Source organism: Mirounga angustirostris, unplaced genomic scaffold (genome assembly GCF_029215605.1).
Source record: "Mirounga angustirostris isolate CCGP_5_RB_7025 unplaced genomic scaffold, mMirAng1.0.hap1 SCAF_10, whole genome shotgun sequence".
Lineage (NCBI taxonomy): Eukaryota > Metazoa > Chordata > Mammalia > Carnivora > Phocidae > Mirounga > Mirounga angustirostris.
In genome coordinates this window covers 98576433-98596988 of record NW_026991718.1, presented here as the reverse complement: position 1 = coordinate 98596988, position 20556 = coordinate 98576433, and the positions used below count along the sequence as shown (strand labels likewise).

Sequence of the window (20556 nt, the reverse complement as noted above, 5' to 3'; positions counted from 1 at the left end):
TAATTCTATAGGTTCACCAATAAGCTGGACAGTTCTTCTCATGGACAGTTCTCACATAATGTATTTGTGGTGAGTTGCTAGGAAAGTTGAGTGCTGACTAGTCTAGGATGACCTCAGCTGGGATAGCTTGTCTCTGTTGAGCAGGCTGGCCTGGGCTCATTTATGTGGTTGCTGAGCAGGAGTGCAAAAGGCCTCTTGAGGCTCAGGCCTAGAACTGGCCCAGGGTTGCTTCTGCCTCTTTCTGTTGGCCAAAACAAGTTATAAGATCAGCCTAGACTCAGGGTGTGGGGAAACAGATTCCATTTCTTGTTGGAAAGAGCTGTAGACTCATGTTTCCAAGGACATGGATGCAAAGATGGGGATAATTGTTGCCATTTTCTGTGCAGCAATTGCAGTGGTAGAAGTATCTACCACTGTAACATTCTTTGAGCACTTATACAGACACTTCTCAAGCTAAGCACTGTACAAATGTTACCTTATTTAACTAGAATGAGAAGCTTAGAAGGTAGATACTAGCATTATACCCATTATATAGATGCAGAAACTCTAAGTGATAGTAGAGTCTGGCAGTTTGATTCTAGAGCCCTGTTAATCACTGTCTGTTGACTTTAATTTTTTTTTTAATTGTGTACCTTTCTCAGTAAAAATTTTTTGAGCATGCACTTATAAATTGTATATGTTTACTTGTAAATTATATACAAGTGCTATTGTCAATCTGTGTGTTAAATATTAGTAAACTTGAACTTCATTCTTATCTTTTTAGATAAAAATTATAAATATCAAGAAAAGTTTAAATATATTCTTCCATCCCCTGTATGGATGTCTTGTGACCTTACTTTGGAGACCATACACCAAGGACCTCTTTATGCCTGAGGCATTTCATGACTACTGTATCTATCTTTGAGTGAAACAGCATTTAATTAAAATCCTACTTGCTACTGGAGTTCAGTTCTAGTTCCAGTTAACATTGCCTGCTCTAATAGCAAACTGTTAAGGGCAGGGATTCTTTCAATAATTGATTAGGACTCCTGGGGAATATAGCTCTAGTTAAATTTAAAGGGGATCTTCTGATTTGGTAGAGCCATGGCCTGTGACTTCGTGCATCCAGTGAATTCTTAGATCACTTGCCACAGGCCCAACTACTCACCACTCTTTGGAGGTTTGTCAAACAAGGTCATATAGAGGAGTGATTCTCAAAGTTCTCTGTTGGTAGTGTGCATCCGTGCTATCTGTTGAGATTATTAAATGCAGATTCTGGGGTCCCACCTCTAGGGAGACTGACCCTCTAGATTTGAGGGTGGGTCTAGGAATCCACTTTTTTTCAGGCTTCCCAAGTGATATTGACCACACTTCAAGAGCAATGAAACTTGAATTCATATTTGCCACTTAACAGGTGGATGACCTTAGACATTTACTCTTGCACTGGTTGAGTTTCTTCAGCTATATAATGGGAAAAGTATAAAGTCCAGGACCACCTTGTAAGATTGTTTTGAGAGTGAAATATGTGGTCATTTTCTCAAAGGACTTTATAAAAAGTAACACATTAACATGTGACCTATTCCTCTAATTTTTTGATTAAAAGACATACTCTACATAACTAAGATATTCTATATAGTGTCCATTACTTTTTATTTCAGTGAAAACATGATTCTGAGCCTGTATGTCCTATTCACTTGCCTCCCAAGGAAAGGGTCCATGGTTATACTTCTTTGCATGAATGGCTGTAAAAGAAAGTAAGGATTAAGAATATAGATTAAGTTCAAGCAAACCTGGATTCTGACGCCAGCTTCTGTGTGATCTTGCACTAATTCCTTAACATACTCTTCTTTGTTAAGTAGTCATCTGAGTAGATCTTACCTGTCAAGAAGTCTATGATATTAAATGTAATAACATAGCCAACATTTACTACATGCTTGCTACATGCCAAGCATTACTCAAAGTGGTTGTCATGTAATAGCTCATTTGCTCACAAAAACCCTATGATTTTGAAGAGAGGTCCTAAAAGGGCCCTCTTTTGCAGATGAAAAAATCAAAGTATGGGGAGCTAAAATGATAGCACTGGGACACAAACCTCTGCCTTTTGACTCTAGAACCATCCTATTTCCACTTTGTGGCACTTCCTCTTATACAGGGGAAGTTTGCAAGTCACTTAGCACACCAGAAGGCACATGGTAAATCCTCAAAAGATGTGACATATTATTACCATCATTTGATTTCTTCACAGCTTCTTGCAGAATGTTTTGTGCGAGGTATTTGTTTAATAAATTTATGTTGATTTGATTTGGAAAAAACTCTGTTGTATTCTCTTGGGCTTCTAAAAGATGTATTCAATGAGAGTCTCTTATTTTTCAGGCTAATGTGATTCATGCGGCTGCTTTTAGATTAAGTTACTGTATTTTATTTACAAAAGAAGATTAAATGAATATGTACAGATCTAAGAACTTCAAAATCCCCCTTGTTAAAAACTGTTTAAAAATTTGTCTTTGTAAGACAAAGAAGAGAGCTCATAGGGCCAATTTATAAAATAACTGGATTTTGCTATATAATATGTTTAGCATTTTTCAAAACACATATTTAGAAATCTTCCCTGGTTCTTTTTTTTTGCTAGCTCTTACATTTACTGGTCTACTGTATCTGAAGGATTCCCATTCAGTGCTTTGTGGCTTGTTTTTCTTTCCTATTTTCAGGATCAATTTGTTCATCTGTATGTAAAACAGGGAGCTTTACCTGAGGAAGGCCAAAGAGGCAGATTGGAATGTATGGGGTAATATAAATCTTAGGTCAGAAAAATTGATGTGGTTTCATGTCCCATCTCTTTTGTCTTTATTTTAGCTATTTAAATAGTGGGTTAAGACCATCCTATAAAAACATTCAAACTCTACACTCCAAGGTACTACTGACAAAAGTAAAAAAACAATCTCCCTCAAGCGCAACCAAAACCCATCTTTCTACCCCATCCAGAGACAGTCTAATTCTCTAGGTGTGGTGTAAGGAAACCTACCCAAGATGGTATAATTAATAGGCTGAAGTCTTCTGGATTTAGATATTGTTAGATAACTGGAGGAAATATGCCAGGACTCAAAGGCCCTTGCCTTAGTTAACCATCTGCCTGCAAGCATTTTGGCCTTTCAGTCAGGATGGCAAAGGCAAGTTTGTCAGTACAGCAGAAAACCTGGTTTTTGGGAGAAGTTGCAGCCAGACTCCTCTTAGCTCTGATGAAGAGCAGCTCTATGAATGACCTCAGTGTTCTCTCCATTCCTACCTAATCATAGCACAGGCAGTTTGTTAGGCAGTCCTCAGCCTTTATCTTCTATTAGTCTGGTTTCAATCACAAAGTGAGAGGAACAACTATTTGAAAGAATTGGTCAGGCTGGCTTTGGTGTTCTGGAGTGAGCTCAATGTCTAGCATGATTAAGAACTCTGAGGCATACTTAAGGAAATGAACTTGGCTAATATAATATGTTCATTCTAATAGTAAAATCTCAAATTTTTTGCATACAAGTTTTAAAAATAGCAGTAATCAAGCTGAATGAAAATTATCATTGGAATATTTACAACAGAAGTACAAGTATCAGTCAAGGCAAACTATGTTACAAACATCCCCAAATCTCAGTGGCTTTACATAATAAAATTTTGCCTATCCCTGGACTGACAGTCCAATATGGGAAGTGGGGGTGAGGTGGAGCTCTGTTCCACACAGTAATTTTAGGGATTCGGGCACTTTTTGTTTAGTTGCTATACCATCTCCTGGGGAATTAGAGTCTTCCAATGGATCCTCTGCGTGCAGCCTGCAGACAACAGAAGATGATGTGGAAGACTGGGTGTAGGAGTTTTAGGGGTTGGACATAGAAGTAGTTACATCATTTTTACTGATACTCCTTTGAACACAACTCCAACTCATGACCTCACACAACCTCAGTACAAGGGAGGCTGGGAGTTGCTTTCTAGCTATATAACCAGAAAGAAAAATAAATGGACTTCAGTGAACATATTTATTTATGGAGCTTAGTCGTCTTTTCTTTTTGTTCCTGTGTGAATATTTCTTTTATAGAATAAGAGGCATCAGTAGTCCTATTGCTCTCTGGAAAATTGTGCTCAACTTTCGTTTCTCATTTAGACTTTTGGTCTTGGGTTTTTTGTTTGTTTGGTTGGTTTTGTTTTTGTTTTTTGGTTGTAATTGGGTTTAGACATTTTGGGTCAGACTGAATATCTTCTATGGCAGTGTAAATGCTAACTGTTGGTCCTCTATCCCCTCCCACCTGGGGACTGGGGGTGGGAGAAATGGAACAAGTGCAGCTGTGTTATGTCTCACATCTTGCCACTACCCAGCCTGATGTTAGGCTGATCCTAAGGGAAGGTAAGGGAGCAGATTTTCTACTGGGCTGCACCAGACCTGGGGAAATGGGTGAATTTTCAGAGTCTGTGAATTGTTAACACTTTTAATATGGAAGCTTGTGACCACACATTGTGGCTGTGTATTTAACTTTGCTTTTCCATTTCTGGTTCTTTGGATTTAACTAGCCTGATTACTTCTTCAGTATTATTAAAAAAAAAAAAAAAAAAAAGCTACACTAGTTTTCCTCCCAAATTTACTTGCATTTAATTCAACTGTATTAAATACTTATAAAAAGTCAGTTCTTAAGATAACTAGGGATATAGGGGCTCCTGGGTGGCTCAGTTGGTTAAGCATCTGCTTTCAGCTCAGGTCGTAATCCCGGGGGCCTGGGATCAAGCCCCACATTGGGCTCCCTGCTCACCTGGGAGCCTGCTTCTCCCTCTTCCCCTGCTTGTGCTCTCTCTCTCTTTCTCTCAAATAAATAAATAAAGTCTTTTAAAAAAAGATAATGAGGGATATAAAAAGACTAAGCCACCTCCTGTACCCTCAAGGAGTTGAATGACTAAAGCAGGAGAGACTTTCTAGTATATAACCAGTCTGCTGTGTTTATATAACAGCTATAAAACAATTTATAAGTATGAAAATAAGGGTACACGCCAGAATGTGGGAACATAAAAAGACATTATTGTGTCCTGTAAATGTTGTGAATGGCTTTTTAGAGGAGGAAACATTGGAACTAGAAGTGGAACAGTGAGAAAGACCTTGCTAGGCAGGAAACAGGGGAGGGGTAGCTGGATATTCTGGGTGGAGAGCACTTTGCAAAGGAAGTCGTGTTGTGTTTAGGGAATGGTAAAGATTTAGATGTGTCAGATTACATGATGCCAAGGGAGTGAGAATGAGATGATGTGAGGTTGGGAGGTTAAGTTGGAACCACATTTATGAAGGGTCTAAAAGACCATAATTTGTAATTAAGGGGTTTATAATGTAAGATATGGGAAATAGCAAACACTACTTTAGTATGGAAGTGATGAGATCTAATCTGCATTTTAGGAAAAATAAATCGAGCAAAAGAATTGACAATAGGTTAGAGAATTTTAAAATCTCATACCGAGTTTATACATATAGAGACATTATTTATTTATTTTTTCTCTTTCAAAGATACAACAACCCATTCTCAAGTACAGAATTGATACAATAGATAATACCATTTCCTTTTTTCTCCCATGTACTTTTTCCAAAGGCCACATACAGCTCTAAAATAATATGATATCATGTTTTAGCCAATAGAAAATGCAGCGTATACTTCCAGCTTCTGATAATGACAGCCTAGCTTGTATCACAGTAGACTTCCTACCAATAGTAATTTAAAATTCTTGACAAAATATAAAAGCAACGACAGGAACTGTTCATTGGCACTAGACAGCAACTAAAAGCAAGCTGAAACTAAAAAGGATTCTACCTTCGAAAGAAGGAAAACCACACTGGGTGAGATCCACATTTAAATGGCTTTGACCCCACGGGCCCTCTGTGCCCCACATGGGAAGTGGCTGATAGGGCTCAAAGGAAAAAACCGTAGTTTTATTGGCTTTAGGCATCATAGGACTGAATTCAGTGTTGTCAGAACAACTAGGAATTGAGATTAGGATTCCTGAAGGGAGAGAGTCACAGAGGAGGGAGCCCCCAAATCTGTAAATGAATACCTATAATCTTTGGCAGAGCCTTAAGCTATCCATGTACAGATAAAGAGTCCAAGGAACCCAGGAAGAAAACGAGAGCCAGAAGGCTGAAAGAACTGAGAATAAGAGGAATGAAGTAGAATTGCATGCAACAACACAGATGAATCTCAAAAATAAGCCGGGTAAAAGAAGCTAGCCCCCATCCTCCGTCTCTTATATGAAGTTTGAAGTTATATAACAGGCAAAACGTAGTTAGGCTGATTGAAATCAGAAAAGGGTCTCTCTCTGTGGGGTGAGAAGGGAAATCGGGTGGAAGGGGCACAAGAGAACTTTTTGGGTTGACGGAAAACATTTTGTATTTTTGTTGGTATCATGGTTGCATGAGTATATACCTTTGTTATGTATATACTCATCAAAACTGCACGTTTGAGGTCTGTGCATGTGATTGTATGACCGTTACAACTCATAAGTAGAATTGATGGGAACTGACAGGCAATGTAATGTGGTGGTTCAACATACCGCATGCAGGGATTGAGGTAGGACTACCTGGATTCAGGTCCTAAAGGCAGTGAATTATAGTGGGTCAGGGTATGGTAAGGTTTTGAATCACATTGCCAATATTTTGTGAACACTGGTAGGTTACTAACGTCTTCTAAGCCTCTATAAAACACAGATGATAAAATTAGTATCTGCTGGTAAAGTTGTCCTGAGTATAGTGGCTGGCATATAGATGCACTCAAGAAATTTAAGCTGAAGTTATTATTATTAAATAGCTCTTCAGCCATTTTTTCATTGCTCTAATGCAGTCATGAATGCTGGTAGAACATGAAGATTTTGAGAATTAGATATCCACAAGCTGCATTATACTGCCATCTAAATAATGCAGACAATATTTGACAGCGTATGATTAAATACACTAGCAAATCCTATTTTAATTATCCATTTCAAACTAAGTAACTAATTATCTCTTTGCCAAGAAAAAATGTTCAATTTAAAATACTTCTCTTGAAGCTCTTATAAAAAAAATTCAAACATAAATTAGGACCTAATTTTTTTCCTAATAGTCTCACCCTCTGTTTCCCATCTCATGATCACTTTTTATATTTTGGTGTATCTTTGGGGTGCATATATGTGTGTGTGTGTGTGTGTGTGTAAATGTATCTGTGTATAAGTGTGTGTGTGTATAACTTTGTAAGCAAAATTGTGACTGTATGATTTATGTACTCTTCTAAACCTGACATTTCATTTCGAAATCTTTCCATGTTTAGGACTATTTACATATAGAGTTGGCCCATTCTTTTTAGCAGCTGCATAATAGTATTGCACTGATGGATTTTGATTTATCTAACCAGCTCTCTGAGAAGTTCCAAGTTTCCACTATTATAAACAACTCTGACATTCTTAGAGTTGTAACTTTTGCACTTGTGTTAATTATTCCATAGAATAATTTTTTTTAAAAAAAGTAGAATTGCTATGTGAAAGAGTTTGAACAAAATTTATTAAGCTCTTTTTGGAAGAGAAAAATTGTATGTGTGAGTATGTGTATGACTGAACAGTGAAAGAACGAGCATTGGAACACTGAAGATTCTCTGGGTCAATTCCATTGTGTTGTGGACTGTGGAGAGAGGGGGACATCTTCTGATCTCTTAATATCCTGGTTTATTTTCACATCCCAACTTACTCTTACTCTCTACCTCTTTGTCTCTTTACCCTTCATTTAGCAATCTTGCATTTCCTTTCAGTCCAAGGGGTCCATTCAACAACAACTAAGAACCCAAGTTTTCAATTTCCTAATGTATGTGCATATGATCTTTGAGCCTTCCATCTGTGCACTCACGCCCACCCCATTCAATCATATAAAGTCTTAATTTCCAACAGCATCAGATTTGTGTTTTCGAAAGGCGAGTCTCACTGTGTAGGCCAGATGTGAAGGGGAAGGATGCAGAGGCCAGAGGACTGATGAGACTTCAGGTTGGTGAAAGGAAGGAAGCTGTTCAATTTGTGGAGCAAGGGCAGGAACAGCTCAAGTTCTTGGCTTAGTTGCTGTCAGGTGAGTGAGGGTGGTTTTATGGGCGTTACTAAGACCCAAGCTACCCTTGACTATCATCTAGTGCCCTGTCAGCTGCGGAAACACAGCTGTGTTTGTGTCCTGCTATTGGGCGGGCAAGGGGGAACTCAGAGGTCTGGTTCTTTTTTTTTTTTGATTATGTCCATTGTTCTTTTATGTAATTTTTTAAAAAAATTTATTGTTATGTTAATCACCATACATTACATCATTAGTTTTTGATGTAGTGTTCCATGATTCATTGTTTGTGCATAACACCCAGTGCTGATGCAGAACATGCCCTCTTTAATACCCATCATCAGGCTAACCCATCCTCCCACCCCCTTCCCTCTAGAACCCGCAGTTTGTTTTTCAGAGTCCATCGTCTCTCATGGTTCGTCTCCCCCTCTGATTTCCCCCCCTTCATTCTTCCCCTCCTGCTACCTTCTTCTTCTTCTTTTTTTTTTTCCTTAACATATACTGCATTATTTGTTTCAGAGGTACAGATCTGTGATTCAACAGTCTTGCACAATTCACAGTGCTCACCATAGCACATACCCTCCCCAATGTCTATCACCGAGCCACCCCATCCCTCCCACCCCCCCCCCCACTCCAGCAACCCTCAGTTTGTTTCCTGAGATTCAGAATTCCTCATATCAGTGAGGTCATATGATACACATCTTTCTCTGATTGACTTATTTCGCTCAGCATAACACCCTCCAGTTCCATCCACGTCGTTGCAAATGGCAAGATCTCATTCCTTTTGATGGCTGCATAATATTCCATTGTATATACATAACACATCTTCTTTATCCATTCATCTGTTGATGGACATCTTGGCTCTTTCCACAGTTAGGCTATTGTGGACATTGCTGCTATAAACATCGGGGTGCACGTACCCCTTCAGATCCCTACATTCGTATCTTTGGGGTAAATACCCAGTAGTGCAATTGCTGGGTCATAGGGCAGCTCTATTTTCAACTTTTTGAGGAACCTCCATACTGTTTTCCAGAGTGGTTGCATCTGGTCCTTTTTTTTAATGGCTTTAATTCTACTCTTAGTTTTGAGGTGAATACGGATGTTTTAGATTGCTGTGCTCACTTTCTTCTTGACCTTTTTCTTCTATAACCTGTGGTATATCGGAGGCAATACTTACCAGCTTGGGAGACAGAATTGTTAGCATTTCGTTCGCACCCTGTGTTCAGTGACCTCAAGTTGATAGTTTGAAATTGGGCATGGTGGGGACATTTACACAATTGGGAGTAGAAACAGCTACAAATCAGGGATTCCCCCATCCCAAAAGAAACTGCCCCTTAATGTTTACCAGCACACTGCATGACTTCTGTAACCCTTCTACCTCTGCTCACCCCCCCACACACACACATACACACACACACACACGAAAACCTAGTGTTTGAAGGATTGGACATCATGGGTTTTCTTCCATGAGACATGGTGATTTTCAAGAGGAACAAATTGAGTTCCTTTTATCTTCCTGTCTTGGGTTTTGCATTTACTTCCAAAGGACAAAAACGAGCTAACTTTTTTCTCTCTCCCCTAGTGGATGGCTGTATTCACAGAGCAGCTGGGCCCTGTTTACTGGCTGAATGTCGTAACCTGAATGGCTGTGAAACTGGACATGCAAAAATCACATGTGGCTATGACCTGCCTGCAAAATGTGAGTACAGCCCTTGGGAACCCTGTTTCCAAATCAGCTGAGCACATGTCTCTGATTTTATCCCAAAAGCGTGCAACTGGGAAAGGAAGTGGTAGTGGGGATATTTAATTAAGTGGGCTTATATTCGGATTTTGTACTTGGTAATAAAATGTGCGCTCCAAGTAGTTCTTCAAATATATATGTATCATATGTGAGTGTAGATGATTTTTGTTCAGATCTTCAACAGAGTGTCTCTGAAACAGAGAAATAAAAATATGAGCAAAATATACATTATAGCATTTAAGTGCCGTGGAGTGACAGCTTCTGGAAGTGATGCCAATTTCTTATTCCTTGTTCAGGTTTCTTGATTGTGGATGTGTTTAGAGCAAAGGAGATCAAAGTGATGTATTGTGTTTTCAGCTGCCATGCAAAGGCTGATTGGCAATTACAGCCAAGGCATCTGTCACACTTTGCTTTCAGGAAAAGCCAATGGAATGTGGTTGTCAGTGTGAGAATGTATTTGCTCTTTGAATGTGGAATGGTCAAAATTTCCATTATATTTGAATAGAGAAAAGTATTGCATTTGATTGACCTTGTTGCCTAGTCATTTAGCCAATCGAGTGGGGTAGTGTGGAATAAAAATACTGAGAGAGGAGCTGGTTAAAGGCACGGATTTTTTAATCACATAACCTTCAGGGCTTGGCGGGTGGAGGTAAAGGGTTTCATTGCACTGTTAAGGTGTTCATTGATTTGGAAATTGGGACGCCAATTAATTGTTTATTCTATTCATCTGCTTCTTATGATACTGCCTGGGTCTGTGAATACATTTTATGTAAAAGTGAAGCGAGTTTTTGTTTTTCGTTTTTTTTGCAGTGGAGAAAACATGACTGAAAAATTATAACACTATCTGTAGAATACTTGTTGGGCTCTGTATAGGCAGGTTGTGTAAAAATGAATTTCCTATGGATATGTGTGAGTGGAGAGATAGTGTGTTATATTTTAAAGATTACTTTAAATAATGTTTAAATCTGAGGTTTTGTAGTAAATGTCATATATTAAAATGATATTTTTTCTTTATAAACATTATAATACTGCATTCTGTATTTCTCACAGTGGGTTCTAGTGAATGTATATCAACTATATACTGTTTAATTTTTCCCTCAGTGACTTCTCACTTTTCTTTCTTTCTTAGCGTTTTTACCTTATGTGAAAGAGTCAAATCATGTACCAAATGGCCCCTCACTCCCACTTGAAATGTATGTTTATGTCAAATAAAGTCCTTTGTGTACAGTGGTGTTCTAAACAGTTCTCCCTTTGAGTCAGAAAACCTGCGTATTAAAGGTGATTTCCCTTTCCAGGATTATATGTCTCTATGTTTACAAATATTGGTCATTTTTTCTTTTTAACACCATATTACCTTTGTGATATAGCTAACTGATACCGCCCTGAGAACAAGCAGATTATTGATTACTTTCAGACTTGTGTCTGTCCTTAAACTAAGCAATAAGGCCTGGTTTCCTACTGATTTACTACTTCCTTTCTTACGTATTAAAGCACAAATAAGAAATTCTTTACCTCTGAGGTTTCCAAAGACAGATAGCCTCAGTATCACTAAATATGACCAAATAAAATGGTGGCTTTGTGTATGGGTTGATGCCATGATGATTCTGTCTAATGTGCTTGCTCCTGTCTGACATCCCTCTAAATCGTCTAGCTTAGTTCAGGGTTATTGAGGGAGGTATGAAGATCAATGACACCAAGACCTATGCTTGAGGAGTTTCATGATTGAGTCATATCTCTGAGCTAAGGTGTGGCTTTCCTGGGGACCCCGGGCCAACTGAGTCTTTGTGGCACAAGGACTCTAGTTAACAAAAGTCAGTCCACAGGACTTGGTACCGAATCTGTATGAACTGAGATAATGAGAGCCTTATACACATTCAAGTCACTGTGCACGGGTCACAGGGCACATCTAGTAAGAAAATCATCCAGCACCGTAGAAAGGACCAGACTTGGGATGGCAGTGACACCTCATGAAAGTCACACACATGGACTACTTGTGAATAAGTCTTGGTATTTCTCTATATTTTGAAAGATTAATGATCTATATTGGAAACATAAAGAAAAGCAAAGGAAGCAATCGAGCAATATGGAAATGAGTAATAATAGCTTACATCTGTGTGCCACTTTATAGTTTTCCACAGTACTTTCACGAGCCTTTATATTTTAAATTGTATTTTATAAACATGGTGTGTGTGTGTTCATTTTCCCTTTTCCTATCCCTGAAAGATGTTTTTCTTTCTCATCAATTTGGGTCATCCATTTCAGAGTCATTAACAATCCACAGATGTGCTTTTGTAGAGAGGGAATGAAAAGGAGCTCATTACATACTGTTCGGGTCATTTTCCCCCTCTATATTTAATAATTCCATGACAGTTTGACAGCAGAAACTAGTTCCTATCTGTCCTCTGTGACAGCGGGTTTATCATTATGGGGGTACTAAAGCCAGTCATCCAGCCACCAATGATAATATCTTCATGCATCAGCAATTTGTTTGGAAAACGCTGTTGTCTAGGTTACAGACAAACTTGGTAATTTTGGACTGGTCTTTGCTTCTTTTATGCTTGCTAAATTAATCTTTTTCTTAATGCTTATATTTGAATTAATCATGTTTGTAGTCTATATTCTGTGACTCATCATAATTGGTAGAAAGATAAGCCTCAGAGATTTAGTTTGTTCTTCATTGTTTGGATGTTCTGATTTCTTTTGATGTAGAATATCCAATCATTCTTTTCAAAATAATCATAAGAGTGGAAAGAATATTGGCGAATATTTCATTAAATATGATTGCTAAAGAAATGACTTAAGTAGACTAAGGACTGTTTATACAGTTGGACCTTTTGGGACCTTCTCTTTTACAATATTAGATTCATAATAAAATTTAGATTTCTATAGAGTTTTAGAAGCTTATCAACATGTGGAACCTTTCTATTCATGCTATCATCATTCTACCAGAGGGCCAACTTCATGTGGGAGAAGTTTGTCTATCAGAGTCACAGTTTGAGTGTCAATATCTAGCATAATGTTTCCTGAATATGTGCTGAATTAATGTGAATGAATGAGTGATCAAATGAATAGTTTCAGAACTTTTCACCTGGAAAATAGCTTTGCAAATGTTGCCTCTACTAATTCTTTCCCTCCTGCATTGCGTTCTGCCTGGTGCTGGTAGATTGATATTCCTAAGTCCAGAGTCCTTATAATTGTCTGTAAGACTCTAAGCGATGTGGCCCTCCTTACATCTTGGACATCATCTCCCTCTGTCCTCTTCCTTGCCCACACAGGTTGCTTTGCTGACCTGTAATGCATTTGCATTAGTGTTCCTTCTGCCTAGAATTCTATTCTTCTACATATCTGTCTGGCTTGCTCCATCACCTACTTCAAACCCTTGCTCAAATGTAACCTCCAGGATCGCCCAAACCAACCTGTTTATAATTGCTTTTCGTTTAATTTATAATTGCGTATCTGTAGTATATAACCTTCAAATACTTGGTATCATTTACTAACTGATTTTGTTTTTTGTCTGTCTTCCCCTATGAAAATGAGGGCAGAGATTTTTTTCCTGCATCTTTTTCACTTACTGCTTTGTCCATACAGGTTAGAAAAATGTTTGACACATAACCGGGGCTCAAAATCTGTTTGTTGAATGAACGGGTAAAAACCTAACTCCACTCCTCTCAAAATCCTTGGATGGGTCTTTCTTTAAACACAGACTTGTTAGCCTGATGACCTTTGGCCTTCCATGATTTACTGCCATATCCTGAACTAACAAGCTTTTGTATGACCTGAATTGCTCACAGTGGTGTGCCTGCGCTGGGGTCTGTATTTAGGGCTATCTAGAAAGCTCTTTGCCCCTCTCCTGTCTTCTTGACTCAACTCAAATATCACTTCTGTCATGAAACAAGTCTTCCTTATCAACTCTGCAAAATGCACTTTTTTTTTCCCTTCAAACTCATGAGTACAAACTCATGAACAGCTTTTTAACACACTGAGGACACTTTTCACTACTTTTTATTGTTATACATACAAGCTTTCCACCTTTCTATCAGTCCCTTGTATATAATGGGTACTAGAGAAACATCTACTAAATGAATTACTTGTTAAATGTGGAAGATTGGTTGATAATTGGTGATGGGTAACATGTAAAAGACAATTTATGTTAATATCCCTGAGAAATGATGAAATTAGTGTTAATTATCCCTTGGATTTTTTTTTTTTTAAGATTTTATTTATTTATTCGACAGAGAGAAAGACAGCGAGAGAGGGAACACAAGCAGGGGGAGTGGGAGAGGGAGAAGCAGGCTTCCCCGCGGAGCAGGGAGCCCGATGCGGGGCTCGATCCCAGGACCCTGGGATCATGACCTGAGCTGAAGGCAGACGCTTAACGACTGAGCCACCCAGGCGCCCCTCCCTTGGTTTTTTTAAATCACATTTTAACATCCATCTAATTCCAAAGTCTCTTGTTTAAGGAATTTACTTTTAATGGTGCTTCTCCTAAGGGTGAACAAATAAAAATAAAGAAACTATATCAACTTTATTTAATGATTTTTGGCATAGCTCACATATCTCTTCTATTTCTTGAGAATGCTCCATTTTTAGGCTTTAAAGCTGAATAATCATGAATGATAAATGGAAAAATATTAAAATCTGTATATAAAATGGTAGGATCTGTTTCTTTTATTCTTTCCATTTAATCTTTGGAAGATATCAAAGAGTAATATTAGCATCCAACTCACAGGTTTTTATTAATCATTTGAAAGGAGACTGTAGGATGAGAGACCATAGTATAGCATATATGAATCAGAATCTTCATTCTATTCCCAGGTACAATAATAATCAGATGATAGTAGCTTAAAAGGTACAGCTGATAATAATACTTCTCCCATGCCCTTCATCAAGAATCATAGTGCTTTGAAACATTAGCTCATCAGTCCTTTTGAAATTTCTATGAGGAAGTGACATGACAAGTAATGGTGTTCTTTTTCAACACAAAGGGAAATTCAGGTACAGAATGGTTAAATTCGTTGCTCCCAGTAACAAACTATGTCCATGTCAGGGGCATGGTAGATAACTCAAGTATCACCTGGTTAGGGCGAGAGTTATTGCAGGTGTTGGCCAAGACCTACTGCCTGTTTTTTATAGATAAAATTTTATTAGAATACAGCATTTGGGGGCGCCTGGGTGGCTCAGTTCATTGGGCATCTGCCTTTGGCTCGGGTCATGATCCCGGGGTCCTGGGATTGAGTCCCACATTGGGCTCCTTGCTTAGCGGGGAGCCTGCTTCTCCTGCTGCTTATATTCTCTCTCTCTGTCAAATAAATAAAATCTTAAAAAAAAAAAAGAATACAGCATTTGTTTGCATATTATCTATAACTGCTTTCATGGGACAGTGTCACGTAGTTGCCACAGGAACTCTATGACCAGAAAGCCTGGAACATTTACTATCAGGCTTTAACAGAAAGATTTTGCCAATTCCTGGTCTTTGGCAATCCCTATTTTTTATAAAGGAGGAAGCTGAAATTCAGAGAGGTTAAATATTTATTGAGTTTTATTGAATGTACGTGATTTAGATCCCTATTGACAAAAGTGGGACTAAAATACCTGCCGTCTATTTCTTGGGACAGCTCTTGCTTCTGTTGCCTCGGTAGAATGTCACCTTGGGAGGATGATCTGAAGCCTTTTAAATCTTTCAAATTATAAGGTCACCTTGAAAAAAAAAACCTTGAAAAAAAAAATGGTCATTTTTCTCAGTAGGGCCATACCTGGAAAGTGAGTAAGTCAAGTCTCTGAAGGGAGAGTTAATTCAAACCACTAAAGTATTAGGCAATAAATCTTTATTCCTTGCTTCCTCCAGTGGTGGTAGCTAATATGCTGAAAGGGAGCCTGTAGTCCTGAGTAAATTCAGTTTCTAGAGTAGGTAACTCGTAAGATGGTTCCCAGTTAGTCCTCTGCGATGCGTGACCTGATTTCAGCCATCATGGGCTCCACCAGCAGGTGTCTGATTGTGAAGGCAGTGGAGTGGACATGCTGTCAAGAATATGACTCTGTCAGGCTTTGATGGAGATCTGAGGGCCCTCATGAGCCCCTTCCATAATTAAATGACTTACGTTACACAAGGAGAAAAATGGCTTTTGAAGAATATAAAACCATCTTCCTTCCTGAAGAGAGATACGGGGTTGTTCCTCCTAAAACCAACTCTGATTGGCTCATTTTCCTTAAGTGCTTTAGGCATTTAAATACTATTTGAATCTATTTCTTCATAATTACCACCTCTTTCATTTATATTAAACAGTTTTATACATTTTTATCTCCTTAGTGATCCTTATAATGAATGTGGAAGTGAAAAGGGCAGAAAGATTATAAAACCCAGAGTAGTGGTTCTCAAAACGCACTCCTTGGAGTGGCAGGAGCACCTGGGATTTGTCAGAGATGCAAATTCCTTTGCCCCACCCCAGACCTACTGAATCAAACTTTGTGGTTTAACAAACTCTCCATGTGACTTTGATGTAAGCTCAAGCATGAGCATCATTGACCTAGACAGTGGTGGAATCCTGAGCAGAACCCTTGCCTTTTGATTCCTTACCCTAGTCCTGTTTTGCCACACAACATAGGCGTTCTTTTGCGTTGCAGATTAGGGCTTTCTTTGAAGAGAACTCAGACATGCTTTTCTTTTCCTTTGTGGCATGTTCACAGTTAGTATTTGTTTCCTTATTTATTGCCTGCCTTCTCAAACAGAGTGACAGTTTGAAGAGAGAAAAGTCCTATCAGTCTCATTCACCCCTGGTATCCTTAGTATCTGACATAGTATCCAGAATCAAGTTCATGGCCTTTGATACATGTTTATTGGAGGAATTAATGAAGGCATTGTCTTTGCGATAGTCATAGCTGCCACTGCAGGAAACCAACCAAGAAGACACTCAAGATAGGACTACGTGATACCAGAAATCTGCAGAGCTAGTACTGCTACCATCCCAGCATCTCCGTTATCCTGTCCCCAGCCATGCTTCTTGCTCAAAGACTCTAGCAGTGCAAGAAAGCACAGGCGGACGAAGTTTGCTCAACTTGTCCACATGGCACCCAGATAACCTATACTTGGATTACTTTCTTTCATTTTCTCTCTCTCTCTTTTTTTTTTTTTTACCCATTGCAATAACATAGATTCCATCTCCAAGTAGCTTTGTGATGAAATAACTAAACAACTCTAATAGTAAATGGTTTCTTCTAAAAATAACAACATCTTGGAAGCAGCTAGTATTTACATTGTTGTAAATGTACCAGCTGAATGTAGAATAAGCGCCTGTGCTTGGCTTGCGTTATTTGAGATCTTAGCAGGCCTTCAGAGGACCCTGTCTATACCTTCTTTTGCCTATGTGATCAATAGGAAATAACAGTGTAAATCAATTCTGGGTAATAATGTAAATGGGCTCTCGAAGGCAATTCCTGCCGTGAGATAAATAGTTAGCTGTGACACCAGCATTAACCGCAGTGGGGGTAATCAGCCTTTGGATATGTTTAATCAGAGTTATCAGCTAAGATTAAAAAGAGAGCCACTGGTGTGCAGGGATAATCATTTTCAGGATTTAAAAGATGAATATTTGAAGGTGTTCTCATAAATTAAAGCCATCAGAATTGCTTTGAGTAATCTGGGATGCTTTGAGGTCAGGCACAAGCAAACAGGAAAGGTTAATTTCAGAGCCACAGTCGTTAATGCGCAGGAATTGCAGAATACATTTATAGAAATAGTGAATGCTGAGTTAAATGAAGATTTCCCCCCACTGCTAAGAGGTTCCTTGGGCTATTACTAACCTATATGATTTGGTTAAAAAGTGGGCAACACATAACAATTTGTAAATTTATTAATTATCCCTGCAATTAATTATGAAGCCCAAATACTAAATATTAGACTACATTATGGCTTGATTAGAGGTGTTTCCAATTGAAAACATTGATAAAACCAAGTTCTTCCTTATAGAATTAAAGATTGTTTCTGGGTCAAGAACAGTAAACATCACGGTAGAAAGTCTAAAGAGAGGTCTTGAATCCAGGATATTCTAATTGTTTGGGAAAGTCCCTTAACCTCTGAGCCTCGGTTTCTTCATCCACAGCTGTCTGGGGATAGTCGTATCTACCTTGGGTGAATTTGTTAGGATGCAGAACCACTGTTTATCAGGGTAAGACATAATATAAATATATGGCTCTATTATTACTTGTAAAATACTTAGCATACCTCATTTACTTATTCAATCAGTGTTTACTGAGTACTTATTCTGAGCTAGAGTGCTCTTCTGGAATGTAGAAAACTATAGTGAAAAAGCTAAGGTTCGAGTACTCTGAGATCTTAGGTTCTTAGCACAGAGAGGCAGATAATAAACACATTCACATAAGAGCAAAACACCTCAGATCATGGTAAGGGATATGAGGAATATAAAGAGTGGCAACAGAGTCGAGAGTGGGAGGGAAAGGATTACTTTTCCCATGGTGGTCGGGGAACACCACCCCTCGGAGATGGTAATGGGGCTGAGACCCCATAAGCTATCCAGGAGAAATTTATTGCTGGCAAAGTGAAAGCACTTTACTATAGGGTTAAAAAAATTCACCTTGCCTGATATCTAAAACAAGATAGTCCCTTACTTTTTCAGCTGTTCTTCCTTGGTATGGATATTATATTTCAGTTCTGACATATGTATAATCTTAAATTTAGTCCGGTTTTTGGAGCTAATAGAGGTAATGCTGCTGCAGCAGCTGCTGGAGTGGACAGGGGTTTTAATGATTCTCTTATCTGACCTCCTAATTATACAATTAAGGAAACTGAGGCCCAGAAAGATTATTTAATTTTTATTTTTTATTTACCATGTGATAAGCGACAGAGTGAAGACTAGAGTCTGGGTATCCTGACTCAGTATAGTGCTCTGTCTGCTGAAACATACTGCCTCTCCTAGTCTCTTAGATAATACTAAATCTCTATTTATATCTGTTATGAAAATGAATCAAATATTAAGGGAGGTGATGTACATAAACTTGCTTTTGAAATACTGATTTCTTATTTTATATGGTACTTTATTAATAGTCATTTTAAATGAGCTATGTATACATGACATCGTGAGGTCTACTAGTAATGTTTATGACAATAATCCATCCAAACATATGCGGTAATGACTGGTGTTTGAGAAAATATGGAAGTCACAGATAGGAATTAAGAAAAAAAATAGTCCCATACCATCCTCAAGACTTAGACATTTGTTCCTGCTTCCTCCTGGTATCTTGTTCTCAGAGGAAAGGGAAGAGCTTCAAAAGTCATTTTGAGAAACTTAAGATGAGAACTTTATTGGTTTTAAAGATACATCTACAAGTTATTTGGTATTTCTCCAATCTCTCCTGGAGAGGTAGAGTTTAATTCCCTTCGCCTTGTATGTGGCCTGAACTTAATGACTCCTTTCTAGTGAATAGAATATGTCAGAATAATGGGGATTACTGAGATTAGGTTACAAAAAGACTGTGGCTTCCATCTTTAACTCTCACTCTCTCTCAAATCACTCTGTTTCCTAGGGCTGCCATAACAAAATACCACAAATTTGATGGCTTAAAACAGCACTTTATTCTCTCATAGTTCTGGCAGCCAGAGGTCTGAAATCAAGGTATTGGCAGGACTCCACTCCTTCTAGGGACCCTAGGGGGAAATCCATCCTTGCCTATTCCAGCTTCTGGTGGCTCCAGGTATTCCTTGGATTATAGCAACATAACTCCAAACTTTGCCTCCATTTTTACATGGCTATCTTCCCTATTCTCTTTTTTCTTCTCCTATGAGGACACTTGTCATTAGGCCTACCCTATTCCAGAACGATATCAAGGTCTTGAGATCCTTAACTTAATTACATCCACAAAGACCCTTTTTCCAAATAGGCTTACATTCAGATTTTGGGGCTTAGGTCATGGAGATATCTTTTTGGGGTCACCACTCAATACACTATATACTCTCTCTGGGTGAAGCAGCTTGCATGTAATGAAGCAGCTCTGAGGAGAAGAAAACCTGCTACCATGTTGTGAGAGAACTCAAACAGCCTCTGAAGAGACTCCTAAGGCTAGAACTGAGGTCTGCCTGTAACAATGTGAGTAAACTTGGAAGGGGATCTTCTGAGATCTGCCTACAGTCATTCAAGTGAGCTTGGGAGCACATCCTCCAGACCCAGTTGAGCTTTTTGCTATTCACAGCCCTGGTGGAGCTTGACTACAACATCATGAAAGACATGGAGCCAAAACAACCCAGTAAAGCTACTCTCAAATTCCTGTCCTGAAAAACCTTGTGATAGCAAATATTTATGATTTATGATTTTAAGTTTGGGGTATTTGTTACATAGCAATTGGTAACTAATACAGCAACTATGGGCATGAAGTTCATTTAACAAGTTAAGGAGCCCAATCACAGAATGGTTGGTGTCTATTTTCTTAGCACATGACCTGCCAGGCTGAGGGACAGGTGAGGTGACATGCAAGGTGAAAGAAAAAATAATTTGGGGTAATGTGACCCCAATTAAGATCAGTGATCTTAAAATAAAAAATGCGACCATACTCCGTACCATACCTTGGTCATAGGCAGTGTACTAGACTGGCGAACTGTTATGAATAGAAACTTGTCATTTTTATATTAAATATTTATATTTTACATTTAGTGTATGTTAAATACATAGGTATTTATAAAGATAGATAGATAGGTAGATAGATACACTTATAGATTAGAGGCAAAGAGAACCCAAATTCAGCTTAGTAAAAAGCATTGGGAGAAAAACAACAC

At 38.5% G+C, this 20556-nt stretch overlaps 1 protein-coding gene across 3 annotated transcripts in view; it reads left to right on the top strand.

Annotated features, from left to right (window-relative positions):
- Nucleotides 1-20556, top strand: part of MACROD2 (mono-ADP ribosylhydrolase 2) — a 2039999-nt gene that overhangs the window by 708394 nt on the left and 1311049 nt on the right. For all 3 annotated transcript variants that reach the window (XM_064572799.1, XM_064572800.1, XM_064572801.1), the window contains exon 5: nt 9618-9734. In XM_064572799.1, coding sequence (XP_064428869.1) covers nt 9618-9734 — 117 coding nt within the window. The remainder of the gene's footprint in view (nt 1-9617; nt 9735-20556) is intronic.